We start from the raw sequence: 26,214 nt of genomic DNA, 5'->3' as shown, positions 1-26,214 counted from the left end.
ATCGGGCAGTATTGAGCTAGCAATCTCCCCTACCTGACAATTCTGGGACTCACTACAGCCAAGTTGATGGGCGGGCTGGTTTGAGGTTGGGAGGAGAGGTGTTTGACGTAAAGGAATGTGAGACCAAAACGGTTTCGAAAGCTTCCCAAACACGGCTGAGGCGAAGGCCGAGAGGAGGAGGGCGCTTTTTCTCCTTGGCGGCTTGAGCAGACTACCCAGGACAGAGTAACTCGGTACATAATGGTGTCCCGCTTCATCTTCTGTATTGGTGGATTTTCTGAAATTCCTGCAGGAGAAGATGTATTCAGCATGAAGTAGTGGTGATGACTTCTTGGTCAAAGAACAGAAGGAACAGGGGGCGGCACACTGATTTTCGGGTTCCCTCACCGGGGGAAGATCTGGAGGCACGTATTGTCATTTCATCGTTTTCGTAACAGGTTGCCCGGCCGAGACCTCAGGGCTTGCCCAGGGTCAAAAGCCCCGTCTCTCGTGTAATTCCCTGATTCAACCGCACGCAAACAGAGTCGGCACTATCCGCCACAACAAGGCTGAGGTTCGCCGTAAATGGACTAGCCTCCTTTCCTGCAGTGCGCAAGGCTGCGATTCACCAAGATCTCGTCTTGGCAGGTCCCCGGAGAAAAAAGTATTCGATAACTTTCCTTCGTCACCTGCTTGTATTGTGATCCTCTGCCCAATTCTAACCCATAGCACCTTCGTAAAGCTGGCTTCAGCAGTCTCTACGATCTACGGTGTTTAAGTTGTGGAAGGGGGCTGGGTGATGAGGATTGGACGTTGTTTCAATTTCATCCGGATCGATCTTATCCGCGAAACCTTGCCAAAGCTCACATGCCACAGGCAAGGACACTTCCCAAACTCACAAAAGAGGATTTGCACGACCTTGTCACGCTTCAAGATGGCTCCCCCAGAAGCCCCAGAGACGATCGTGATTGACAACAAGAAATACAGGCACGTTCGCGAAGGTCTAGCTTCGGTACTTGCACCATACGCCGAAGAACCCCCAACATCAGGCAAACACTCCAAAAACAACGATGAGGGCAATCAAGCCGTCTTTTATAATCCTATTCAGCAGTTCAACCGAGACCTGAGTGTCCTCGCGATCAGAGTCTATGGTGAAGGTTCCCTCTTGGAGAAGCAAACTAGGGTCACCCAAAAGAATCAGCATGCAAAAAAGAGGAAAGCGGCAAGAAACCCGGATCCTCCACCTGTCGATCAGCCGGATAACGGGGCTAGCAACGAATCAGAGCAGCCTAACAACCGGAAGCGTAAAGCAGACCATTTGGAAGATCTAGTCGACAGCAACAATGCAGAGGAGTCTGCAAAGAGGCTCAAAGCTCAAGAACCTGCCGAAGATGACGAAGGACCACTCGTTACCGAATTAAATGCTGACCCTGCGGGTGCTGAGATGGGAGAAATGCAACAGTCAAAGAGTAATGGGCCCCCACAGGCTACCGACCGCCGGGCCAGTCAACCTCCAGTCCCAAAGAAGCAGCTGTCTTTCTCTATTTTGGACGCCTTGTCTGCAACTGGTCTCCGAGCTTTGCGATACGCCAAAGAAATACCATTTGCTACCAACATTGTCGCAAATGACCTCTCTCCGGCATCGGTCGAGAACATCACACTAAACATCAAGCACAACGAAGTCGAAGACAAAGTCCGATCCAATCTCGGCGATGCTCGATCTTTCATGTACAGTAAAGTTGGAAACGAGCAATCAAAACCTGCCGAAGGATACGTGCATCGATACGATGTCATCGACATCGACCCTTACGGAACAGCAGCTCCTTTTTTTGACTGCAGTCTGCAGGCAATTCAGGATGGTGGGTTGTTGTGTATTACCTGCACAGATGCCGGTGTCTTTGCGTCGACGGGATACCCTGAAAAGACATTTGCCCTGTACGGTGGAATGCCGATCAAAGGGCCACATTCACACGAAGGCGGATTGAGACTGATCCTCAATGGGATTGCTATGTCTGCCGCCAAATACGGTCTGGCAATCGAACCCCTTCTGTCGCTGTACATCGACTACTATGCTCGGCTCTTCATTCGAGTTCACCGCAAACAACACGAGGTCAAGCTATTAGCTGGCACATCAATGACAGTCTACAATTGCGGACACGGCTGCGGAGCTTGGGTTACGCAGCCTCTGCTTCGGAATCAAGCGCGGACGTCTAAAACTGGCGACACATTCTACAAATTCTCATATGCCCAAGCACCGTCCACAAATCGAAATTGTGAGCATTGCGGTTCAACGATGCATCTGTGCGGCCCGATGTGGGCAGGTCCCTTGCATAATCCCCACTTCGTGGAGAGGATGCTCGAGAATGTCCGAACGTTGGACAAAAACGTATATGGTACTGTCGATCGGATCAAGGGAATGCTTACGTTGGCCCTGGAGGAGGATCTCATGCCCAATGACTCGGCTCCCGATGCCACAGAAGTCTCAGAATCAAAGGATGCGGCTGCTCCTGACCCGAGATCAATACCAAGGCTGGCGACGAACAAGCCTGATAATGCTCCATTCTTCGTCATGCCCACCTACTTGGCAAAGACAATTCACTGTGCTACTCCTTCGGAGGACGCAATGAGAGGCGCCCTGCTTGGTCTCGGCTACAAAGTCTCCAGGTCTCATTGTAAGCCAGGCAGTATCAAAACGAACGCGCCGTGGTCTATTTTGTGGGAAGTGATACGAGAATTCATGCGGACCAAAGCACCTATCAAGGAAGGGTCTGTGAAGAAGGGCACAGCAGGGTATAATATTCTAGCGAGGGTCAGAGGGTCGGAGCGCGCTGTTGTGTCGAGGTTGAAAGACGCCACGAGGGAACAGCTTTGGAGATGCGAGACGAAGGACGACCTGAAAACCGTTCTGCAAGGGATGTTATATCGGTTGGAAAATGACCAGGCAATGCTCGAAAAGGAGGGCAGTGGCTCGTCCGAGTCAAAAGACGACGGTGAAGAAGCCAGAGCTCGGATTGAGGGATCACCTATTGATCGCCGGTCACGATCCAACAGTCCCTCAGCAGCACCGCCGAACAAGCTTAAGATTACCTTTGACGAGAACTTGGGCAAGCAGAAGTCTCGCGGCAAGTTATTGAGGTATCAGATGAATCCGAGGGAAAATTGGGGTCCGATGAGTCGAGCTGGGAGGACTACATGACACTTGGTTCAGGGTATGTTCTTGTGCTTGATCTTCTCTCTTTCACCCAAGAATCAGTTGTCCCCAGCATCCCAGGTCATCAACCACTCTCGCAGTCGTTGACGTCTTCGGCTCCCATTCTCCTTTTGCCTCACTGACCGGCATCTGACTTGACCTCCTTTTTCTTTGTTATCAGCATTGGTTTCTACCCCATTAGAGTTCGACGGCACCGATTCTCAACTCCCCTTCGCGCCGCTGCCCTTGCTATCTTCCTGCCCCCTCACCTTCCGATGATTTCCCACCATGACCTCTACGCCACCGAAGAGGATCCTTCATACGACGATACCAACGTCGAGCACTAAACCCAACACCAATCTCGACATCACTCCCATGGCTGATCCAAGTGTTATCGCCGGCACTAGGCACTACCCTTGAACCTTCTCCGACTTGCCCCAGATCTCGCAACTTTGGCGTGGCTCGAAAGATACCGACGCGGCAAAGTCAGTCCTCCTCGACTCGTTGAAGTCAACCGATTCCCCTCCGTCAAAACCATCAAGACCAAAAAAGGGAGAAACGGCGGCTGAAGCTCGAACCACCGTAAGGCGTCCACACCCAACTCCCGGAGCTTTGTTTGATAGATAGAGACACCCTCGAATCACTGACGACTTTCATAGTCCCAACACCAGTGTCATGAAGGCCGTCTTTCTGGTCGCGTACAACACTATATGCACAGAAACTACCACTTGTAACGACGATGGCGATGGAGACCAATTCATCGAGCTCCCAACTCCTATCCAATCGATCGGATCGAATCTTCTCTCCTCATTCTAGGCCACCGTAACACGTTTATCAGCACAGTTGTCAATGGCGCACTGACTCTGCTACAGGCAGTTGAGAGACCACCGATTCAAAACCACGGAGAAGCTCAAGATGGACTTGGAACGTGTGACAAAGGAGATCAGAGAGATTTCAAAAGCCTACGACTCGAGCAGGGTTTGGCAGGTTCCTGAGCTCACGCCGAAAGACTGCAAGGTGGTCGTTGTGGGGGATGATTCCGTCGCCCGGGACAAAACAGTTGCTGCCCTCGCTCAAGAGTGGAAGGCCAGCCATAAGGGAACACATCTCATACCCTGTACAGTCTGACGATACAAGTCGAGAGTACAGCTATGATCTTTCCCCCCCCCCCCCCCCCCTCTTGGAGAAGAAACTCAGGTCCCGGTGTACGAGATGAGCTTCGAGCCTGGACACATTTCAACGAGTCTCATTTGACATTTAGCCCTTGCTTCCTCCCACAATTGAATGTTTATAATGTGCTGTACTCCGCTGTCCGCGGACGACGGAGGATCTCTCTACATAGAAGTGAGCGGGCATTCACCCAGCCCCTGTCAATCCACCCATTCACATTTGTCATGATATGTGCATTTGCAGTCTTGCACGTCCCATCTACGAGAGCTCCTAAGGACAACCAGACAGATTCATATACACAGCGACCAACCGGAAGACCGACGAGGTCTTCTTGAGAAGCATCACACTTATTTGCTCGTATGTCCGGGTCAAATAGATCACTGCTCTGTTGAAAAGGTCTTTTGATCTACCGGGGAAAGAAGTCCAGAGTATGTGCCGGGCATATCAGACGCTTTACCTGATCTATACCTCGAGCCACCGAAGCCACCGAAATCTTTCCTGGATAGGCGTCAGGCGTCGTTGTGTTGCTTAGCACGAGCCGTGGTGCCTCTCAAATGCCTTCTTCGTTGAGCAGGGAGGAAATCTGAACGCCGCAGGGCCAGAATCCCCAAACGAGTCCAACCCCAATAGATACAATAACACAAATTCCGCACCACGCTGGCTAATAGATACAACATCATTCACAACCTGTTCTTCCTCATCCGTCTCTCCTCTAGTCTTCTTCAGAGCTGGTGTTTGTCACTCAATGTCGAAACTCGTACCACATCCACAACTAGTCGTCGCGCGCGGATTGCCCACAACCTTGAACTGGCTTCCGATCAACTCCTGCGTGAAATCGATGGTGCTGCCTTTCAACAACTCCAGACTCGCAGAGTCCATGACCACCTCTGCTTTTCCAGACCCTGTGGTCCGCGCCGTCTCATCGCCATCGTCGTTTGAGAATATGGTATCTTCTTCAGCGTCGATCTTCGAAGAGTCCTCAAGGGACATCAGGTATTGGAAACCGTGGCAGCCGCCGGAGGTCACTGTGACGCGGAGGTGGGAATCTTGCGGCGAAGGTGAGGAGGAGGAAGAGGTGAGAGTGTTCTTTTGCCGAGGCGCGCTGGTGATCTGTTTCAGGCGTTTGGCAGCTCGCTCGGAGATCGTGATCGTCATTTCTTTCCCGTCTTCGTCGACGCGGGGGTTCTGCACGACAACTGTCGCCGGTCTGATGGATGTGCTGGATATGTTTCTTCTTTGCCCCAAGTGATTCTCTTCGAGAGATACTATCGGACGACAGGGATTCGCTCGTCTGGGGTTCGTCATCTGCTGCAGTGAAGCATTGGAGATGGCTCGACATGCTCGGAGGTAGGCCGTAGCATCTTGCGGCCGCCGTAGGGGACGTGCGGCGCGGAAAGCGAGTCTCATGGAGTTTTGGGACATGGCTCCCAGTCTCCGTCTCTTTCTTTCTCTCAAGCAGCTCTGAATGTTGGCAGTTTTACAATGGAGTTGGTTGTCGACGAAGAATTGCGGAGCCACAGACAAATGACGACGATAGAAATGCGGCGGCCGGAAGAATCTCGGCTGCTGACAATTACGAATTACGTCGGTTCCTGGTGAGTGGGCTCGGCTGGGGAGTTCCTTTTTGACTGTCAACGAGCGAGCGCAGGCTGTGACTAGGGGGATAAAAAAGGAAAGTAAAACAACGAGCCCGAAAAGAATGAGAGGGGACGAAAAAAGGCCTTCACAGATAGCACACCTCAGAGTGCTCAACACCGGCAAAGTGACGAGGGCCACATGATTCCTTGGTAAGGAGAGCTACACGATACTGGCGTCATAGAAGCCCATTTGTGTCATTCACAGAGTCGAATCCAACTCGGCTGTACCAGGGTGATATTCGCCCGTGACCATGTCAGAAGCAGCTGGCGCCCTCCAATCTGCCAACGATTCCATCGATCCATTTTCGCGAGACTATGCCCTCGCGCTCGATGCCACGGACCCGCTGTCTCATTTTCGATCAGAATTTCACATTCCGACTCGGGCAGATCTGAAGAGGCCGACCCTGGTCAAGTCGCCTGAAGAAGAGCCCTCTCAGCCTTGCACATACCTGTGCGGCAACTCCCTTGGCCTTCAGCCCGTTAGGACGGCTCATCTGGTCAACTCTTTCCTCACACAATGGCGGACAAAGGGAGTGTTGGGGCATTTCGTCGAACATTCTGATTCCCCCTTACAGCCATTCCTGCACATCGATGACCATGCTGCGAAACTCATGGCTCCGATCGTGGGAGCGGTCGAGTCAGAAGTCGCCGTCATGGGTTCCTTGACGGCCAACCTGCATCTCCTAATGTCGAGTTTCTACCATCCCAGCAAAAAGGGCCAAGGAAAATGGAAGATTCTCCTCGAGGGCAAAGCCTTTCCCAGTGATCATGTGAGTAGGGTTCTCCGTTGGACGCTTGGAGGAGAGCTGTTGACAGCACAACCAGTATGCAGTCGAATCGCAAATCATACACCACGATCTGGATCCTGCAGAAGCAATGGTTTTGTTGGAACCCGTCGATGCCAAATTTCCCATTTTGTCCACCGAACAAATCCTTCAAACCATCGACAAGCACGCCTCGGAGCTCGCCTTGATCCTCCTACCAGGTATCCAATTCTACACCGGTCAATATTTCGACATCCCTCGTATCACTGCCCATGCTCACTCGCACGGCATATTGATAGGCTGGGACCTGGCTCATGCCGCCGGCAATGTTGACCTCAAGCTGCATGATTGGAATGTCGACTTCGCCGCTTGGTGCAGCTATAAATATCTCAACTCTGGTCCGGGAGCAATGGCCGGCATCTTTATCAATGAGAAGTTCGGCAAAGTTGATATGGAAAGCCCGACACACAAGTTCTGGCCACGTTTGACTGGCTGGTGGGGAGACGATAAATCCAGCAGATTCCAGATGACGAACAGTAAGTCTTGATTCGTGGTGCGTCGTAGTCCTCGGCTGATTTGACCTGGGAAGAATTTGTCCCTCGACCTGGTGCCGCGGGTTACCAGCTGTCGAATCCAAGCGGGCTCGATCTTGCTGCAGTCATTGCCTCGTTGCAAATATTCAACGAAACATCGATGAAGGAGCTGCGGGAGAAATCTTTGCGCTTAACCAACTACTTGGAGCAACTCTTGGACGCCATCGCGTTGAGAAAACCGCGGAAATTCGACATCATCACTGCTAGAAATCCTCAAGAAAGAGGCGCCCAGCTAAGCATTCGGTTGGCGCCTGGTTTGCTTGATGCGGTCCTGGAGCATTTGGAATGTGAAGGCGTCATTGTCGATGAGAGGAAACCAGATGTCATCAGAGTTGCTCCGGCACCCTTGTACAACTCCTTCGCTGATGTCTTCCGCTTCTGCCAGGTTCTGGAAGGAGCTTTGGGCGAGGAGGCGCCGTCCACCGAGAGGCCAAGCCAAGCCAAGCCTCAGAAAAGTAGGCAGGTCCTCTGAAGCGGACAGCCACCATTGCCACAAGCGGTTGTTTGTGTTACTGGGTCACCAGGCATCTCCTATCGTGTCCAGCCATAGAAATCCCATAGCTAGAGCTTCGTGAATCGCTTCAGCGCACTATCGCGCTGTTCTATGCCCCGCCCAAACCCGTCGCACGCATTCGTCCAACCAAAGTCTGGAAAGTCGTGCCATTTCAGAGGTGTGCCAGGATTCGCATAGACTGGTTGTCTCACAGAGCCCAATTCCACCTAATCCTCCTCGCTGTCACTGGGGTCAGCCTCACGCCACAGGACAAAATCAAACCGGCCATCGAGGTTTGCTCGCATGTACTCGCGAATCATCTCTTGAGTCTCCTCTGACAAATCATAGTCGGGATCGACGGCCATCAACGATAGATTGAACCCCTTTTGCTTCTCAGGATCAAGGCTCATCAAGAATTCCATGATCGCACCCAAGTGGAACCTTGTCATAGCGTACAACGTGAGGTTCTTCAAGTACCTGAGGTTTGCAAGAGGCTGAAGGATGTCGGCCGACACTTCGCCTCCACTCGTCCAAAATTCTTCAAGCAGTGGCAGGCTCACAGCGAGGGAGATGATGTGCTCTTCGGTGAACTCATCGGAGACGTCTTTCAAGACAAGCTCTCTTAGATTTGTCAAGCTGCACAAACCCTCAACCATGAATTGCAGGTCGTCAGGCATCGTATCTTCACCATTCCCCTTAAGCCAGACCGATTCGAGGGTTCTCTGCTCGGCCAATGCACTATGGAATAACTGGGAATTGGTATGGCGAACGGTGTAGCCTTCGAGGGATAGCCGGGTCAGCCTCACATCCGGGGAACACAATACTCTGGAGAGTAAAGCGGGACCATCAACGAATTTCTTCAAACTGAGATCGCGGAGGGTATTGCAAGAGCTTAACCATTCGACGACTTCCAGAAATACTTCATTGTTTCGAACCTCGAGCTGGACGCTTCCGTAGTTGTCACCAAGCTTCAGTGTATGAATTTCTGTGCAGTCCTTGAGCGCATTCAGGTTCCGCACGGCATCCTGGTTCAGACTCCCCAAGTCCAATTGTTGCAGTGTTCTGTGCCGGCCGAGGGCTCGAAAGGATTGCTTTCCAAGATTATTGTTGCTGATCATCTCAAAGTAACTCAGCGTATCTGGTTTGAGCTCGTTCAAGAACGTGGCAAACGCTTCGTCTGCGTCCGGAGACATCCATTCATGAAGAGTTAGATTGCGAAAATTGTCACAATGCTCGGCAATTGCGGCTCCGGCGCCGTTGACCAGGGCGTCGCCTTTCCAAAGTACCATAGTCTCCAGCTTTGGAGAGCGAGATATCCACCTTGGTAAGAAGCCTGGGCTAATATGGCCATCAATCTCTTCTAACAGTGTCGACTTCTCGGTCACGGCGTCGCCAATTGCATTAACAGTAGCAACGACGTCTACCACCTGCCTCTTATATTCGGTCTTCGAAAAATGGAAGGACTGGAGTCTCCCGGCAAAGAACTGCTTTCGAACAGGCCCTGTGAATTTAGGGTCTTCCAACATAAGTGACAAGTTGCGGAAATCCAGGGTTTTGATGTAGCGACAGTAGGGCTTGTAAGTAACACGATCACCGAGACTCGACAAAGTGATGGAGCGCCATAACACAGTCCATTTCCGGTACGACTGAGCCTGTTCGGTGGCCTTGGTTACGAAGTCCACTGGCTGTTGTCGGACTTCCAAGTCATCTCTCTGCTCGAATGCCGGAGAATACTGATGTAGTCTGTGGCAAGTCAGTCAACAAACCACGGTCTGAAGGCTGACACTTCGCCCACTCACTGGTACATGGTCCGCAGCGCGGGGTCGGCGAAAGACTTTGAACTAAGTGCGCATGTGTAAAGCGAGCCAAAATCTCTCTCGTGTCCCAGTTCCTCACATATCAAGGACAGGATTTCATCTGGGAGGATAGCGCCCTGATACGCAGACATGGTCGAGTCCTCAGAGCCCGGTAGGCAGCACAGGCGATATGGATATCCAAAAGGGAAGGGGTCCGATAAGAGGACGCAGACGAGGTGGTCTACAAGCGAAAGACAGCAAGCTCCAAGCTACCTTGGATGTATGCTTGATAGAGGGGATGCGATGGCAAATACGGAGTGATCCACAATTGATATCTGAAAATCGCATTAGAAGCACTTGAGAGTCGGAGTCGAGGTTGAAATGACATCACGCCTTTGATGTGCCTCGACGCGTCGACCCGCGTCTCCATATTATTACTCCGTACTTGTCCGTACCTACTCCATAGCTGGATAGGCACCTGGTAGATACCTACCTCTTTTGTTGCTTCACATCTCGATCGGCCAGCTGCATCCAACCCCCAATACCCAACACCCATGCCAACTCTCCTGTTTACTGTGGCTCCTTCGGGAGCTGCGTCCTTTCATGATCTTCTCACCTGCCTGGCAAAGTTCGACGAGGATGTGTCTCTCGAGGCGACACCTCAATTTGTAAGGCTCCTCTCTGCGCAGACAAACGAGACCTAACCAACGCATGCCGTAAAAGCTTCGGCTCTCAAGTCTGAATATTTCCAAAACTGCCCATGCTGCATTTACACTCGGTTCACCTTTTTTCAGCAAGTATCACTTCTCTCCTGGACCGCGGACGGCGTCCGGCCCTGCTCTGCCAAAGCAATGGTCATGCAAGCTCCAAATCCGGGTAAGCCTTTGTCCTGTTCTTCTGGACGAAACTCTTAACAATCCAGGCCCTCCTGTCCATTTTCAAGCGTCGCCTGGGCGACCAACGGGACAAGGACACCGCCCTCGAAAGTTGCGACTGCGAGCTACAGGCCAATGCGGATCAGCCCGAATGTCGATTGGTATTCCGTTTGAATTGCCGGCAGGGAGTTGTCAAGACGTATCGCCTGTTCTACGAGGCCGGGGAAATTCTGCACGCGGCTTTTGACAAAATCGGATCGCCCAACTACTGGTCCATATCATCGCGAACACTGCGAGATATAGTAGAGTATTTCGGCCCCAAGACTGATCAGCTGGATTGGTATTTTCAGAATGGAAAAGTAACTTTCACAAGTTACACAGAGAAGATCCAAGCTGGAAGAGGTATGCCCCATCGATGACTCGTTGCTGCTTATTAACATTCGCCCAGAAATCCTTAAGCAACCCATGCACACCTCTGTGGCTCTCGAGCGAAAAGACTTCAGTGACTTCAATGTTCAAGAAGGGTTACATATCGGCACTGTGGTCAAAGACTTCCGCGCGATCGTTGCACACGCGGAGACCATGCATACTCAAGTGACCGCGAGATACTCACGAGGAAATCGACCCATGCAGATCAACTATGGAGAAAATGGACTCCAAGCTGACTTCACTCTGATGACCAGAGGCTCAGCAAATGTCCCAAGCGGTGCGCCAACCGCGGCAACGCCAGCCCGAGATCTCTCCATGCGTCCTACATCGCGACCTCCTGAAACACCAGCCCTGCCTTCACGAACCTCGGCTATGAATCCTCGACCTGCAACGAGTTCGGATGCCTGCATGCCACCTCCAGCATGCGGTTCCTTGCACGCTCGAGACCAACCTACACAATCAGCATTTGCTAAAGCAGATTCAGAAAACTCTGCTCCGCCTCTTGCTGCCGTACCCACGCCCTCTATAAATATCGATCCACACAGCCTCTTCATTCCCGCCGATGACGACGATCACCAGTGGGACGAACCCAATTTTGAAGAAGAGGCCGATATTGTGACGTGGGATCACACCGCGGACAACGCTGCATCGGCACCGAACTCGACGCGCCGGATTCGCGACTCAGAACTGCATTCTTTCGCCTCGATGGCGGAGCAGGAGCAGCACCATCGGACGACACCCCCGACGGAGTCACGATTTCCGACGGAGATCGCTCCAACGCAGCGACTTTCGCAGGTGAAAGGGATTTTTGACTGACCAAGGCGCCTGTTGAGTCTCACCCATCTTTTTTCCCACAAATTACGAAGCTCGTGGCACACCCAGCCGCCACGTTCCTAGCGAAAATATCTTCGTCGAGTTTTGGCAAGGGAATCACGTTGTATCGACCGATCACGTCCCCACTTGGATCCAGCTCCTCGCCGCAGTTCCCGTGTTCGCCCCATCCCCAAGCGATGACTTCGTTGTCCTCGCTGAGGGCGATACAGTGCTCACTTCCCGCCGCCAGAGTCTGGACGAGCGCAAGGCCAGCTGGAGGAAGTTGGCCGTGGTCATTTCTGCCTGCACCCTGCAGCGACGGGTCTAACAGTCGACGCGAGAGGATGTGAATTGAACTCCAACCGGAAGCAACCGTATCTTCTTCTTCCACCGTCCATTTAAGATCTTTTTGGTCAAAGAACTTGGTGTCCCCCCAGACTACCGGCCGCCTCCCCGTCTTGACGAAAACGGTATACTCCCTACCGAGCGTCACTCTCTCCGGCATCCAAGGCATTAGATCCTCTTCATCGACTCCTGGACCAAGACTCCGAGGGGTCCACACAATTTTCTCTGCCTTTAGCCGTTCTCCAAGCTGGCCTTTCCGACAACTTCCCCAACCGTAGACCCGCCCATGCGAAAGTAGGACAACAACATGGGCCACACCTCCCTCAATATTCAGAATTTCGACAGCTTCGCCATGACTTGAAACTAAATCAGCTTCAAATAGTTTCATCACCTGCCCATTCGTAGAGGTCACACCAGGACCTAAGCCGAGCTCGCCTTTAGTACCAACCCCCCACCCGACGATGGCCTTGCCATCTACGACTGCGAAGGAAGCGCCCCAAGTCGCCGCAATATCAGTTACCACATTGCGTGGTCCAGTATTCCTTCTTGAGATTCCCAACGTGGAAAACTGATCGGTGATCTCTTCGAATACCACACTGCGGTCAGACTTGACGTTCTCTGCGACGACGCGCGCCATGCCCGTGTTTCCAGCAATGAACAACCGCCCATCGGTCGTGAGGAGGAGGGTATGGTTCCCTCCTGCGACAATCTTCTTGACATCACATACTTGTGCTGGAGCGCTCCCTTCCAAGGGATTTCTCCCGTCAAAAGTTAGACCATGGTCGGAATTCTCCCCCCGTTCGTGGGTTCGGAAGAGGCATCTCTCAGGCCGTGAGACGTCTTCAGTATGGCCGATCCCCAACTGTCCTGAACCGTTGGAGCCAAATGCATACATGAACGGCATCGACGCAGCGAGTGGCAGATCGCCATTCGAAGCAAGATTTGATCGCGAGGCCGTATTCATAGGTCACGGCGCCTCACAGATGTAGGTTTCAGGACGGGCAAAAGTCGCTACTGCAGCAGTGTGGCCCATGGAGAAAGGGGTCAAAGATCTGCTTTGGATCCGAAACGTCGCAGGACTCGAAGAGGTTCCCTGTGTGAGAAGTTAAGGACAAGTCAAGAGCTAATAAGAACTTAGTCAAATGACGAGGTGATGGGTTGTCATTTTCTTGGCAGGTAAAGAGAAGGCAACTCGACACCGAGCGCACCTCGACACTCGCCCGCCCTGCGCCGTTTTTAAGCACCGCTCGGCAGTGATTTTGTATCATCGATTTCTGATCGAATGGCAATGTATATCTCCTCTCTTTGAACTGCGGACGCCGTTGCATACGTCAAAGGACGGCGACGCTCTTCAAATTTTGGAGACACAAATGTCTCTGGTCTTCTAAATGTAGGATTTGAGATTTTATATGTAGTTTCAATGTTGCTATCCGAGGACGGATCCGAAGACCTTAGATTAGGGAGTCGCGGGAGTTTGAGATCCATGCACCCGAAAGCTAAAGCTGTCCGGGCTCTTCATATCTTCCGTCCTGAGACATGAAGTATTTGCCCTTTGCCAGTCAGGATCAACAGATATTTCGGTGACCGCTCTTTGCACCCAAGTACGCCGATGTCTAAGATCGTTTCCCGATTCAAGGTTGTACACAGATCGAGGTTGTATTCGTGCAGCAGAGAGGAGCACCCAGGAAGAGATCTCGGTGGTCGTCGAATCCTGTACCACCCTTTGCTCGTCGAGCCACCGAACTGCTTGAGAAGTGGTGGACCGTTGCCGTAGGATCGCGTTGGTGCGAAATAAACGAATCACATTAAGAGCCCCCAAAAATCCAAATAGGGTGAGCACAAGGATGACTGTATGAGTAAGCTTGGTGCTGGGGTCTGATAGCCCAGCACCGGAAAGGTCACGGGCGAACAATGTTCTTCTCGATTGATGGTTCTTCAGCCAGCCCCGGGGTAGTCGAGGAGGCGGAGAGAGTTCTTTGTCAAGCGTATCCTGACAGCTTTTCGATACAATGATGTGTGTTTCCTTTAAAGGCTAGAGTTAGTTATGACTAGGTAAGCATATCTTATTTGGCCTTACATTTTAACTAGCACAATATTCCTTCCAGTCTTTAGCACACGTCCATGAAGATAGTTCCAAAGCCGTTCAGGCGGCGATGAGACCCAAAATTGCAATGCATAAATTGAAAATCATCTTCAGACAGAATTTGAACCTCGTCTAGGCGTGCCATATCCTTTGAGTAGAAACACTAGTTCGGCCCGCAAGAGATGACGAGTAATGAGGACAGCTACCACGTCCTCCAAATCCTCTTCCAGGGACAGGATTTAGACCGTCGGAGGAAGAAGTGACAAGAGCGGAAGCCTAAGACGGAGTTAGTAATGAGGCTGACGGCTGGGGAGGCAAAGAAATCAATGAGATGACTGTCCCAGAGGCTGCCATTTGACAGTCACCTAATTGTGTTCTTCGTGCGACGTATGGCCAACGGGGGATTCTTGAAGTACAGTAGTGACATCGGATTTGACCAATTGAAAATGATGTTGTTGTTCACTCTTAAAATTGTGCACAGCCCGCACCAAGGCGTCAGACGCTTTGGCTCCCACGACTACCCAGTAGTGAGACAACTGTTGGCATGTTCGAACGCAAACTCGGTCTGGACGAGGCTGGCTGGCTGGCATACTGACTGACACAGTTCCGCAAAGGATCAAAGACATTTCCTCCTGAGCATTGACCCATTAAGCCGTTGAACTTATGTTTTCCATATCTCCATGGCATATTCTTCTACGTGGTCATGATTCACCATGTCATACACAACACAAGGTGTTGGACCGTTTCCGCCACTCAGAGGCTTGGTCAATATCGTCCGCCCTGGGACAACGATGATGCCCAATTGGAAAGAGCCGAGCAAATGGCTATCGTCGAAAAGCGAGCACCAGGCCAACCCAAGGGGACATCTAACTAAGTAATGCATATCCCGAAATGTTGTCGACACAATTGTGCCTTCTACAACCCCCTCCACCAGACCGTCTGCTTCACTCGAATCTGGGCCTTGTGCGGCGTATTGGCGCTAGAGTCGCCCACCAGCACATCAAATACATCTTTTTCCATCACCCACGCATCCCTTGCCTCGTCCCAGAAACTTGTGGCGTATTTCTTTGAAATCACAATCTCGGCCTTCTCGCTCTGACCAGCTTTCACAAAGACCTTTGTGAACCCTTTCAATTCCTTGTGAGGTCTATTGATGCTTGGGTTCTGCTGCGTGACGTAGACTTGGACGACCTGCGCACCGTCAAACTTGCCGGTGTTTGATACTGTGGCAGACACCACGACGTCGACATCATCGTCGCTGACAAAGACATCTTTGACTTCGAAGGTCGTGTAACTGAGACCATGGCCGAAGGGGAAGGCGACTTCCTTCTTCGTCTTTTCGTAGAACCGATACCCGACATAGACGTCTTCACCGTAGATGGCTCGGTTGCGCTCAGATTTGTAGTTCAGAAAAGCGGGGTTGTCTTCGTTCTTGACGGGGAAACTCAGGGGCAACTTGCCGCTGGGGTTGGTGTTTGCGAAGATGACGTCTGCAATAGCATTGCCTGTTTCGTTACCACCGTACCAAGCTTGAAGTACGGCGGGAGCATCCTTGAGCCAAGGCATTGTGACGGGCGTTCCGGATTGGATGACGATGGCTGTGTTGGGATTAACCGTAAGAACGGCCTTAATCAGATCATCACTGCCCGGCGGTAGGTCCATGTGTTCGCGGTCATAGCCTTCCGATTCCCACTCACTGTTCAGCCCTGCGCACAGAATAACTTGGTCGACCTCTCTTGCGAGCCGAACAGCTCTTTCGATCTCCGTCTCAATCTCGGCTTTGCGCTCGAGTCCGACCCTGAGTCCTCCCGCACCAAAGCCAGTCGTACCGGGACTGCTAAATGTCATGGTTGGAAGCGTGCCGAAGGTCACTTTGATGTCGTAGGTTGCTCCCTTTTCGAGCTTCAGCGTTCCGATCTCCTCTGCGGTGCCAGCGCCAAAGAAAGAGTTGCCCGGGCGTTGATGGGTCTCATTGTCGACAACACACTCTCCATTCACGAAGACTTTGCCCGTCCCCGCGCAGCACAAACTAAAGTCATAATCAGTCGTCTCCTCGGGAGTAAAGATGCCGTCCAATTCGAGCCAATAGAGAGATGACTTGATCAGGGGGTGTTTGTAATCGACCAGAAGGATGTCCGACTTGTTCACAAAAATTTCATCAACGGCCCTCCTGTTTGTCACAGATGGGGGTTCCAAGAAGACTCTCATGGTCAACCCGTTTTCATTCTGCTTGGTCTTGGTCAACCGCGTCATGAGCGGAAGTGCTTTCCAGCCGGGTGCACCAAGAGCATATTTCGCGTCTGGCACCTGTTTCCGGATTCCATCAAGAGGGCTGACAGCATAGTATGGCAATAGTGAAGCCGAACCACCACCGCAGTAGGCAGCATAAGCCGCATTTGGGCCAATGATGGCAGTTGTTTTCTGTTTTGCGAACGGTAAGATGTTGTCGTTGTTTTTCATCAAGACAATCCCGTTGGACGACAGCGAGCGGAGAAGGGCAGAGGTCTCAGGGGAGTCAACTGTGGTTTCCGGTGCGTTTTCTGGGATACCAAGAGGCTGGACCTTCTTAACCAGCTTGAGGATCTCGCGAACTCTTTCATCGAGGTCATGCACAGTAAGCTTACCACAGCCGAGGGCTTGATTGACTAAATGTCCACGGATGTAGGAAGGACCAGGCATTTCAAGGTCAAGTCCTGCTTTGATTGCTTCGGTGGTTGAGTATGTCCCGAACCTGCTTCGGTCAGAGAGTGCAAGGCCCGCCTCATACACAGCCATGGCTTACCAGTCGCTCATTGTTAGCCCGTCAAAACCCCATTCACGACGAAGAACATCCTTGATCAATCGTGGGTTCTCGCTTGCATGTGTACCATTGACCTTGTTGTACGCAGTCATGTAGCAATCTGGTTTGGAGTCTCTCTGGGCGATCATGAAGGGCATTAAGTATATTTCTCGTAGTGCTCGTTCCGTTAAAATGCTGTCAACGGCTTGTCGTTGGTCCTCTTGATCATTGCAGACATAGTGCTTGATTGTCGCAGCGACGCCAGTCGATTGAATACCGTTGATGGTTGCTGCACTCATGGCACCCGCGAGATATGGGTCTTCGCTGAAACTCTCAAACCCGCGACCACCTAGTGGCGATCTTTGCATGTTCGTCGTCGGTCCTAGGATAACAGAGGCTCCTTTGGCGATAGCCTCAGCACCCTGCAACGCCCCGCCTTTCCTAACGAGATTGGTGTCCCACGTTGCTGCAAGTCCAGTCCCTATACCATGTCAATGGCATCTCGGTCGGTTTCCAGCACGGAGGCTTACCACACGGAAGACACGCAGCGGGCACGCCGTTGAAGAATCGAGTCCCACGAACACCGTTGGGGCCGTCCGAGACTCGTATAGATGGGACCCCCAGACGATGTACAGGAGCAGTGTGCCAGAAATCAATGCCGGATAGCAGGGCGACTTTCTCCGCCGTGTTCAGCTGTGAAAGAACGTCTTCCACGTCAAAACTCGTCTGCACGGGTAAGGACCCCATTTTGGAGTCGTCCTAAGCTACAGTAAAAGGACAGAAAGCTGAAATATGACAAGAGGAAAGCTCAGGCAGAACTCTCGGCCTGTATAGATGCGGCAATATCAAGTATTTAAAAAAAAATTCTGTGGGATCCAGATAGTGACAGAAATCGCTTGTGACTCGAGGAGTGGTGAATGAGTACCAATGGAAGAACTTCGGATATTCACAAAAGGGAAATAGGTGAGACCCAGGGCGTGAAAGTATGGGGAGCCAACAGAAAGGGTCATGGGAAGTGTGACCCAGTAGCAGCAACAGCCGCAACGCTTGCATAATCGCTGCGTCGGCATGTCCAGCGGCAAAAGCCCGAGCATTTGTCAGAAGCATTCATGATCTAGAGCAGCCGTGTCCCACAAGCATAGGGATGGTCTCCATGGCATTGAGATAGCTGCATCTGATGGGACAAGAATACGAAAACGATAATGATGAAGAAGGCGGAGGACGATCAATCCCAGCACCTCTCTCTCTCCGCTAGAACGAGGCATCAAGCTCCATAGCAGGTATCTCGGATCATGGAGCAGGTTCGCTCGGGGCAGGACGCGGAGTATCGGCCAATCGAGGCAAAGTTAGTCGAGGATGTGGGAGACAAGAGAGAGACGGAGATGGTTGAAGTGAGAAGACCCTTCTTGGGGCCCTTTAGGCAGAATCCAAGACCTGATGATGATTGGTCTACCGGCTCATCTTCGGCATGCTAGCGAGCTTCAGCTCCATGCTTGGCATAGTCTATCAATTCTCGCTTGGAACGCAATCCTTCCGCGTATCAGACGTGAGCTTGTACCCAGCGAGCCAGCTACCTAGGTAGTACCTTCGAGCCTTTTGCCGCGGCATTGTCGATCCTTCACATGGCCACCTGTGGCACAGAGTCCAGACACAAAAGTCTTATGGTTGCGGCACGTTCCAAGAAAGCAAAGGGAAAGATTCCCGCATTGACTGTGTATCCGCCACTTCATTTTCGCTTGCTTGAGCGTGCTGGGTATCGGTCCATGCCTGTAGATGTTCTGAAAATCGAGATATCTGATGCCAGAGCTGTGCTCCTGATATTTGGCTCGTCTTGCCATGTCTCTCGTGGCTCGCTCAGATTGGCGTTCAGAACTCAAATCTCCTCATTTGCGGCTTTCTCAGGTACCACTTCCACAACTCTCCAGGTGACACCCTTAACCATGATCTCGTCTCCGAGCTTCCTATTTCCGTCACATAACCACATACATGGCATGAAAACTCCGTTGTCACAAGGCGTGTTACTGCGCCAGTCCTGAACCCAACTTGCTGCATGGTGGTGTCCTTTGGAAGTACCGGTCGTGGTTGGCTTGAGATCAGCTTCGACGAGACTTTGAGTCCATCTTTCAACTAGGACAGCATTTCCTTCAGGCGAACCGGATTCTCCTGTGCGCTGACGCATGATGCCTTGACAATAATCCCCTATACGAATGATGACTCCGCTCTCTTGCCGCGAAGCGCCCTGAGGATCCTGATCGTCCGGTTTGGCTTGTGTTGTCGCAACGACACAGGGCGTGCGGGAATCCATTGTAGCACTTGTAGGTGTCACTCCGGTTGGTGGCCCTGTCCAATATTCCTTGTACATTTCAATCTTGCCAGTCTGCGGGTTTTGCATCATCCCCACCTCCATGCAGTCGCCGTTGGGAAGCAAAAATAAATCCCCTTCGTCCGTGATGCCTGGCCCTTTTGAGTCGATCTCGTGCTTCCACACGCAGTGTGCTGAGTAAGGCATCGTAGTCGTATCACCAGTAAAGGGAGCAAATGTCATGTGGGAAGTTCCAGAGAACGCCCAAAATGAAGGGTCCGATGTTATTGGCTTTGATAGCTGTCGCTTACTTGGGAATCTGATGTCGACGAACAAAGACTGTGTGGATGACAGGACAAGCGTATCCGTATCTTCATAGGGAGGAGTGTAGCCCTGTCCAGATTGTCACCAGGTCAGAAGAAAGGCAGTCCTCGTGGTCCCGAACCGAGTTTAGCAGAATGCCGCCTATCCACCCGATTTTGCTCTTTTAATGTTGCGTTGGAAGTTACATAGCTTCAAGCCACAGGCTCTTGTCCACTCTCGCCGGGAAAATGGAGACTTACCCAAGCAATGCCTCTCCGCACTGAGATGGAGGGTTTCTGCAAAAGATCCTTCTTCCATTGGGGGAGTTCCGTTTCTTCAGCCTTGTCCTCAGCCCTCTTCTCAGCCTTGCCTATTGTCCCCAATCTCTCACCCAGCATGCCGTAGATCTCCATGATTGCAAGATGTAATACATACACCTGGACTCGTGCCAGCAGGTGTCGGGGTTCGTGGATCTCACTTCTCAACTGTAACAAGGAAAGAAGAAGACATCAAAGATTTGGGAAGACAAACATCGATGCCGCGGTGATGTCCGTCGCTCATGCCACTCTCCAGAAACAACGTTCGGCCTGCTTGCGTCCTGCCCTGGCGTCGAAATAAGCGGTACAGCATCTATCAACTCTATGATATGAGTTTTCGATTCCTATACTCTTTCGGTTTTTGAGCAGTCTATGAGCTCCCGCGTCCTACTCAAATGACATGCGCTTCGCAGTGTAGCGTACGTTGTCTGCCTCACATTGCACCAGAAACCCGCGTTCCTCGAACTGTTGCTATGCCGTTTTGAAAACCGGTAACTCATCGACGACAGACAAGTCTTGTATCCTCATCATCGGTCGCCTCGATATCCGTGCCCGGAATAGCGATGAATCAAGGGCTGGACCTGGACCTGGGGTGCCGAAAACCTGAAGCACGGTTTGGACAGTCCGGCTCTTGGGTTCAAACATCATTTCTTTTCACAAAACCAATGCGTATCGTCAAAGCACTTTGCCTTCCAACATGCCACTCCCCCGACTCGAAAAGATACCCATAATCCCAAACCCGGAGTAGAACAGTGCTAGTGGATATGCCACCAATCCTCTCATGCCCTTCATCCTTCCCACACTGACAAACATTCCAGAACTGCTAAATGTGCACCAGCCAACCGCCATCGCCGTGAGAGCATATCCCATGCCCGTGTCCATGGGCAGGAGCACCCCGAACAGCGAGGTGAAGACGAGCGGAAGAAAACAGTACCCCAAAACGCTTGCACTTCGCGAATACGTGAGGGTGCTAGAGAAATGGCCTCCATGAGGACGCCCACCAGGCCCTTGACCATGATCTCGTTGTGCCTGAGCCATCTGATCTGAATCATTGGGGTCGATGGGTGGTGTCATGAGCGCGAACATCCAGTGTAGAGCTATAGATCCAAACAGCGCAATGCCGTAGATATAGCCGTAGAAGAATTTCCCTGAGAGGGCGAGGAAGGTTCCATAAAGAATCAGGAATAGCAGGCCCCCATAGAGATCACTGTCGTCCATAATATGAGGTGAAGGGCGCGTCCATGGGTTTAGGACTGTGAGTGTCTGTGTGACCCCGGCGTCAGCTCAGTTATCATCAGGCAGCATCCATGTGAGGACCCTTACCTTTGTCTTAATATGCCCAAAGTTTACACCCAGCTCCTCCATCAACCCCGGCTCTCCTTCATATCCCTCTGTCCCAAACGCCGCAAGCCAGCCCGTTCTCAGCCCTCCAGAATCTCCCATACGGCCGCTAACACCCTGAATTCCAGGTCCACCTCCGAACCCTCCGGAGGAGGATGCGCCGTAGCCCGGATATGCACTTGCCGTATTACTTGTGCCGCCATACCCACCGTAAGAGGCTTGTGAGGGCGTCGTGTGGCCGGAGACGTTTGAGTAGGAAGAAGAGTAGAATTGGAGGTTCGATGCTGCGCCGCCCCCTCCCGCGCCAGGGCCGTAGGGTTGGTTGTAGTAGGACATGGTTTCTTTGGGCCGCTCAGGCCGTCAAGTGGGTTGTGAGCAGGGTCCGTAGATTTGTAGGGGGTCTTTGCTCTTGGAGCCGATTAGGAACGGTGGGAAGGGGGAGCTGCAACGGGCAGACAACTCATCTATGAGTTGCGGAACGATATTTGTGAGTTGCACATAGAATGAAAGTGAGAATAAGAGTAATTTTGTATTCAATGAGGTACAAGTTTGCAGACGTGTTCGGAGTGGCCCCAAGGTGGCCCTCAAGAACCAAACTCCGCAGCGGAGACGCTCTGACTGGCTGGTGCCGACTGAACTTCTCTTCTGCCAGTTGGCCTTTCCTCTCAGCCCTGCTCAGCCTTGTTTCGTCTCAGGAATATGCGATTTCGACGAGTCATTATCGGCCACGCTGTTACTATGTACAGTTGTTGTCTAACGCTGTTACTACAGGAAATTGATGCCGATGCCGAAAGACACCCCCTTTCTGGCCTCTTCCTGCTTCCGGACGACTAGCGGTAATGAAAAATTGAGCTCAAATCGCGCCACAGGGTGGGCGTAGACGAGCCCTATACCGGCTGACATTGTCGGTAGCCCATTTCCCATCTCTGAGAAAGCGTCTGCAACACTTTGCTTGGCTTCTTGGCTTGTCATCGGACCCTCCTTTTCTGGATTTCTTATTGCCAATAGCCTTCCACCGTTGATGAAGGCCTGGAATCGTAGAGGCTTATCCTTTCCAACCTTGGGGAGAGGGAAAAGAAGATTCGCACTCCCGGCTGCGTAGACGTCACCGCCCACCGCATCTGGACCGTCATGGGGCCCCAACCCCGATAGTCTGAAGCCTCGAACATCTGTAGGACCACCCAGTTGGAACCGGTCATTTATCCGCGACATTTCTGGGTTCCGCTTCGATCCTAAGGTTAAAGGGTACAGGAGGCCTGCACGAAAACCAGCGGTGAAGCTCACGCCACTGTCGCCCTTTATACCCGGCACTGGTATCGATAATGCCGATTGGGTCTCCAATTCACTTTTCAGGAATGCCACATCACCTTGTAGTGGTCCCCATCCTGCCAGTTCTGCCGTTGTCTTGGCATAATAACCCCGGGTTGGTAGCATCGAGTTGTCTCTTCGATCGGTCATCCACGAGTGTGAAATGCTGCTCTTGAAAGAGTCGCCTGCCTCGTGCCTGACGGTTTGTGAAGCATTTTCTGCGAGCCCCGTCACTTGTCGCCAGAAACCGTTGTATCCTATTTCATGAAAAGATCCCGCTGAAGTCAGCCATCGTAACTTCGTCCAGCCTCCCTTCAGCACTTCTTCATGGCTGGCAAAGATTTTCTGAGTCGCACTCTGCAATCCGCCGACCTGAAACCGGAGATCGGGATTACTCAGTACGGGAGTATCGAACGTAGCTTGGTACGATGAGCGTGTGCGCGTGCCGATGGACGCATTTATGTCAAGAGTTTCGGCGCCGCCTAACACATTCCTCCATTGCACATTGGCGTATGCTGATCCTTCCGCATTGCCAAGATCCGTTCCAGTCTTCGCAAATATCCGGCTTTTCTCTTTCACGGAGTAGTATATGGCAACATCGGTTGGCGTAGTTGTCGGGTCAGTCTTGGAAGGTTTGTCTAAGTAGACGGAGACGGGATCGTGATAGATGCCTGTATCACAATAAGACAATGCTACCACGCGAACAAAGATATGACAATACCAAACTTCCTGAGCTTCTCGGCGGTCCTTGCGACTTCGTGTATAAGCTCGGATTGAGTATATGGTCGGTCGCGGTTGGCGCTCAATAGAGGATTCACCACAGCCCCAAGGAAACCGCGCCTTGTGTTTTGGGTTCCGAGGACTGTCACTGACGACACGGTGGTGGGTAAAGTTGAGTTCTGGTCAATTAGCTCCGCAATTCGCTGCTGCCCGAGCTGAAACGTGCGATGTAACCGGTCACTGATAGCCTTTTCTCGAGATTCCAGCTCCTTTGTGTCGGCCTTTTTTAAGAGCTGAAAAATGCTTTCCTCCGACTCACTAGGGATCGAGGTTGCCATTGAGCTCAGCCAGCTGGCAGGCTTCGGTTGCAGCTGGTGGTGAAGATCCCAGGGGAGAAGGGCACCGTAGATGCGAGAGCTGTGTTGCGAAAATGCATCTTGTAGACCCACATACTGCGCAGCTGCGGACGTCGATTAGTCCTCGGCAGACTTGCCCTGCGCTGATCTGTTTCGGCCGCAATGAGGTAGCGGGCTCGCGAGGTAGCAAGCCCACTCAACCAACTTCTGACTGCGCATGCTCGCGTGTCTTTGTCGTTACAACTCTCCTCGCAACCTCGCAGTTTATCCACGCAAGGTGGTGATTCTCCTTTCGTCATGTGTTGTGGCATTTTCTCAGATTGAATTTTAGACCTTCCATTTGTTCACCTTCCATCCAAGACCCACCCACCCTACGATTTCTCCCCGCGAACATGGCAACGAAAGGCGCCCACAAAAGACTCATCCGGGAATATGAGGCAATCCAGCGTTCTCCACCTCCATTCATACAAGCACACCCGAGCGAGAACAATATACTTGAATGGCATTATATTCTGACCGGGGCTCCAAACACACCGTATGGTAGGTTTTCCAAGTGCCTCAATTTAACCTAATCGGGCTTCTCACTTTCGCTTTACAAAACCACAGAAGGCGGACAATACCATGTGAGTTACCATCATCGCTAGGAGACTGTCCGAAGAAGGCGATTTCACTGAACTCAATCACGGTGGATACTAACAGGAACTCAGGGAACTCTCCTTTTCCCTCCCGACTATCCTTTCGCACCTCCCGCCATGTAAGTCTTTCCCGGGGCCGTGTGCCGTAGGGTGCATCCCTTGCCGAAGCTTTGCTATTCCTAATAGAAGTGTTTGGATGGCTGACGAAAAATCAGCCGAATGCATACTCCATCAGGCCGGTTCCAACCTTCCACGAGACTGTGCTTGAGCATTTCCGATTACCACCCCCAACTATTCAATCCCGCATGGTCAGTGTCGACCATACTCATAGGGCTCATGTCATTTATGAACAGCGAGGAGATGACTGCTGGTAGTATTGGAGGAACAGCCGCAGAGCGGAAGTGGCACGCAGCAAGATCAAGGTGGTGGAACTCCACAGGTGGCGGATCAGCCTCAAAGCCGGTGCCCGGCGTCCACCCGACCACGAAGGGCATTGGCAACATCAAAGCAGGAGACGGAGGAGCAAAGTTCCGGGCAGAATTCCCCGATGAGGACAAGGAGAACTGGATATGGATGAAAGAGCATCGTATTGACCCAGTGACTGGTCGGATGCTCCCCGACGAAGAAGGCGAAGAGATCAATTGTTCGCCCGAGACGAGAGCCTTGCGACGGATACTGGGGGGGAGCACCGGTGTCGGAGTCGTGGTTCAGGGTGGCCAGGCTGCAAGGGACGCAGGACAGGGTTGGATCTGGCGAAATAAGGTGTGGATCATAGCGGGTGGCATTATTGTGTATTTCATGCTAGCAAGGATTTTCGGCGAAGAACAAGGTGTGTTATGACACAGGGATGGAGCACATACGCAGAAATCACGGACACGCAAACACCCTCCTATTACCTATGACCACTGCAGGGGTTTGGCCTGGGCGGCGGCGGCGGCGGCGAAAGATATGTCCAGGCCCATTGCGATTACTTGAGATTTTCGTTACTCAAGGCGAGTGCCAAGGCCGACGGCAATATTTCGGCAAGAAATCATCATCCTAACATTGAGCAGCGAGCCAGCTTGCCCAGCTTGCCCAGCGCACCGAGCCCACTGCAGCTGCGGTGGCTGCAAAAGAAAAGAAAGAGGAAAAATGAATGCAATGCCGTCAAGATCCGCTGCCGACGTATCTCACACTAAAAGCGAATTCAACAATTCTCCGACGACCTCGCAGTCCAGGCATCCTCCGGAGAACCCCCAGGAATGACAAAGCAAATAACAAGAGATGGCTTATACCGATAGCAAGAGGAAGCTAGGAACATGACTCCCCGCAGCGGCTAAGGCGTCTATCACTACACTCGATAGACTGAATAGGCCACGGCCAACTCTCATACGGCAATTGCTATTATACTTCGCATCACCTCCGCTTACCTGAACAATCGGATAGAGTACCCAGCCACCGTTACACAGACTAAAAGCCCCAATCAAACTGCCGGACTCCACCGGACATCCAGCGAATACGAACTATGGGTCAAGAGGACGGAGTCAACCCGATAGCTGACCGACTCGTGAAGAGGAGACCTGTTGACTGTTCTCCAGAACACTGAAACCATAACAACGAACAGAGACACTCCGTGCGCCTCCCGGGACTGTCCGGGTCACTTCACCGACGTTGCCCGCCGTTGTGCCAGACACGAAACAAATTCAACTTCGTCTATCGACAGGGGCAGGACGCAATCTGCCCGTTGTAAAGCACAGTCGCAGCAATGAGTATCAACGTCGGTCTGTGTCTACCGGGTACGTAAGATGGAGTTGCTGCAAGCTTCCGTTCAGCGATTGATCGCCCGTCTGGCCCCAATTCTGATTAACTAACTACAATAGCTACCTTACCAACCGACAACCCTTCGCCAAGTCGCATTCCCGGTAGCTGGCTAGCCTGAAGAAGCTCTCACCTTCCCTTTCGGAAGAGCAAAGCACCGAGGAGGTCCACCCAGGTCAACGACTCCAG

General features: G+C 52.0%; 11 protein-coding genes across 11 annotated transcripts; 4 read left to right on the top strand and 7 right to left on the bottom strand.

Moving 5' to 3' along the window:
- Positions 1-913: 913 nt before the first annotated feature.
- Positions 914-3,175, top strand: Z519_07845 (N2,N2-dimethylguanosine tRNA methyltransferase; the record flags this gene model as incomplete). Its single annotated transcript, XM_016765575.1, has 1 exon — positions 914-3,175. The coding sequence occupies one exon, from the start codon at positions 914-916 to the stop codon at positions 3,173-3,175; it is 2,262 nt and encodes a 753-aa protein (XP_016618544.1).
- A 1,902-nt stretch (positions 3,176-5,077) lies between these two features.
- Z519_07844 (uncharacterized protein) lies at positions 5,078-5,761 on the bottom strand (the record flags this gene model as incomplete). Its single annotated transcript, XM_016765574.1, has 1 exon — positions 5,078-5,761. One exon carries the CDS (start codon positions 5,759-5,761, stop codon positions 5,078-5,080), a length of 684 nt encoding a protein of 227 aa, XP_016618543.1.
- Positions 5,762-6,227: 466 nt separating this feature from the next.
- Z519_07843 (kynureninase) lies at positions 6,228-7,805 on the top strand (the record flags this gene model as incomplete). The annotated part of the gene is made up of 3 exons (XM_016765573.1): positions 6,228-6,746; positions 6,802-7,276; positions 7,330-7,805. 3 exons carry the CDS (start codon positions 6,228-6,230, stop codon positions 7,803-7,805), a joined length of 1,470 nt encoding a protein of 489 aa, XP_016618542.1.
- A 248-nt stretch (positions 7,806-8,053) lies between these two features.
- Positions 8,054-9,774, bottom strand: Z519_07842 (uncharacterized protein; the record flags this gene model as incomplete). The annotated part of the gene is made up of 2 exons (XM_016765572.1): positions 8,054-9,569; positions 9,626-9,774. 2 exons carry the CDS (start codon positions 9,772-9,774, stop codon positions 8,054-8,056), a joined length of 1,665 nt encoding a protein of 554 aa, XP_016618541.1.
- A 402-nt stretch (positions 9,775-10,176) lies between these two features.
- Z519_07841 (uncharacterized protein) lies at positions 10,177-11,742 on the top strand (the record flags this gene model as incomplete). The annotated part of the gene is made up of 4 exons (XM_016765571.1): positions 10,177-10,290; positions 10,346-10,498; positions 10,545-10,899; positions 10,946-11,742. 4 exons carry the CDS (start codon positions 10,177-10,179, stop codon positions 11,740-11,742), a joined length of 1,419 nt encoding a protein of 472 aa, XP_016618540.1.
- Positions 11,743-11,761: 19 nt separating this feature from the next.
- Positions 11,762-12,988, bottom strand: Z519_07840 (uncharacterized protein; the record flags this gene model as incomplete). The annotated part of the gene is made up of 1 exon (XM_016765570.1): positions 11,762-12,988. One exon carries the CDS (start codon positions 12,986-12,988, stop codon positions 11,762-11,764), a length of 1,227 nt encoding a protein of 408 aa, XP_016618539.1.
- A 2,094-nt stretch (positions 12,989-15,082) lies between these two features.
- Z519_07839 (uncharacterized protein) lies at positions 15,083-17,693 on the bottom strand (the record flags this gene model as incomplete). The annotated part of the gene is made up of 3 exons (XM_016765569.1): positions 15,083-16,898; positions 16,950-17,427; positions 17,477-17,693. The coding sequence occupies 3 exons, from the start codon at positions 17,691-17,693 to the stop codon at positions 15,083-15,085; spliced, it is 2,511 nt and encodes an 836-aa protein (XP_016618538.1).
- Positions 17,694-18,819: 1,126 nt separating this feature from the next.
- Positions 18,820-19,964, bottom strand: Z519_07838 (uncharacterized protein; the record flags this gene model as incomplete). Its single annotated transcript, XM_016765568.1, has 2 exons — positions 18,820-19,641; positions 19,812-19,964. 2 exons carry the CDS (start codon positions 19,962-19,964, stop codon positions 18,820-18,822), a joined length of 975 nt encoding a protein of 324 aa, XP_016618537.1.
- A 579-nt stretch (positions 19,965-20,543) lies between these two features.
- On the bottom strand, positions 20,544-21,545 carry Z519_07837 (uncharacterized protein; the record flags this gene model as incomplete). The annotated part of the gene is made up of 2 exons (XM_016765567.1): positions 20,544-21,131; positions 21,192-21,545. 2 exons carry the CDS (start codon positions 21,543-21,545, stop codon positions 20,544-20,546), a joined length of 942 nt encoding a protein of 313 aa, XP_016618536.1.
- Positions 21,546-21,974: 429 nt separating this feature from the next.
- On the bottom strand, positions 21,975-23,575 carry Z519_07836 (uncharacterized protein; the record flags this gene model as incomplete). The annotated part of the gene is made up of 2 exons (XM_016765566.1): positions 21,975-23,188; positions 23,239-23,575. The coding sequence occupies 2 exons, from the start codon at positions 23,573-23,575 to the stop codon at positions 21,975-21,977; spliced, it is 1,551 nt and encodes a 516-aa protein (XP_016618535.1).
- Positions 23,576-23,985: 410 nt separating this feature from the next.
- Positions 23,986-25,068, top strand: Z519_07835 (uncharacterized protein; the record flags this gene model as incomplete). The annotated part of the gene is made up of 4 exons (XM_016765565.1): positions 23,986-24,133; positions 24,200-24,216; positions 24,301-24,347; positions 24,444-25,068. 4 exons carry the CDS (start codon positions 23,986-23,988, stop codon positions 25,066-25,068), a joined length of 837 nt encoding a protein of 278 aa, XP_016618534.1.
- Between the last annotated feature and the right edge of the window lie 1,146 nt (positions 25,069-26,214).

This window comes from Cladophialophora bantiana (genome assembly GCF_000835475.1).
Source record: "Cladophialophora bantiana CBS 173.52 unplaced genomic scaffold supercont1.11, whole genome shotgun sequence".
NCBI classification, from domain to species: Eukaryota; Fungi; Ascomycota; class Eurotiomycetes; order Chaetothyriales; family Herpotrichiellaceae; genus Cladophialophora; species Cladophialophora bantiana.
The sequence above is the reverse complement of the archived record's forward strand: the minus strand, read 5'-3'. Positions and strand labels throughout refer to the sequence as shown.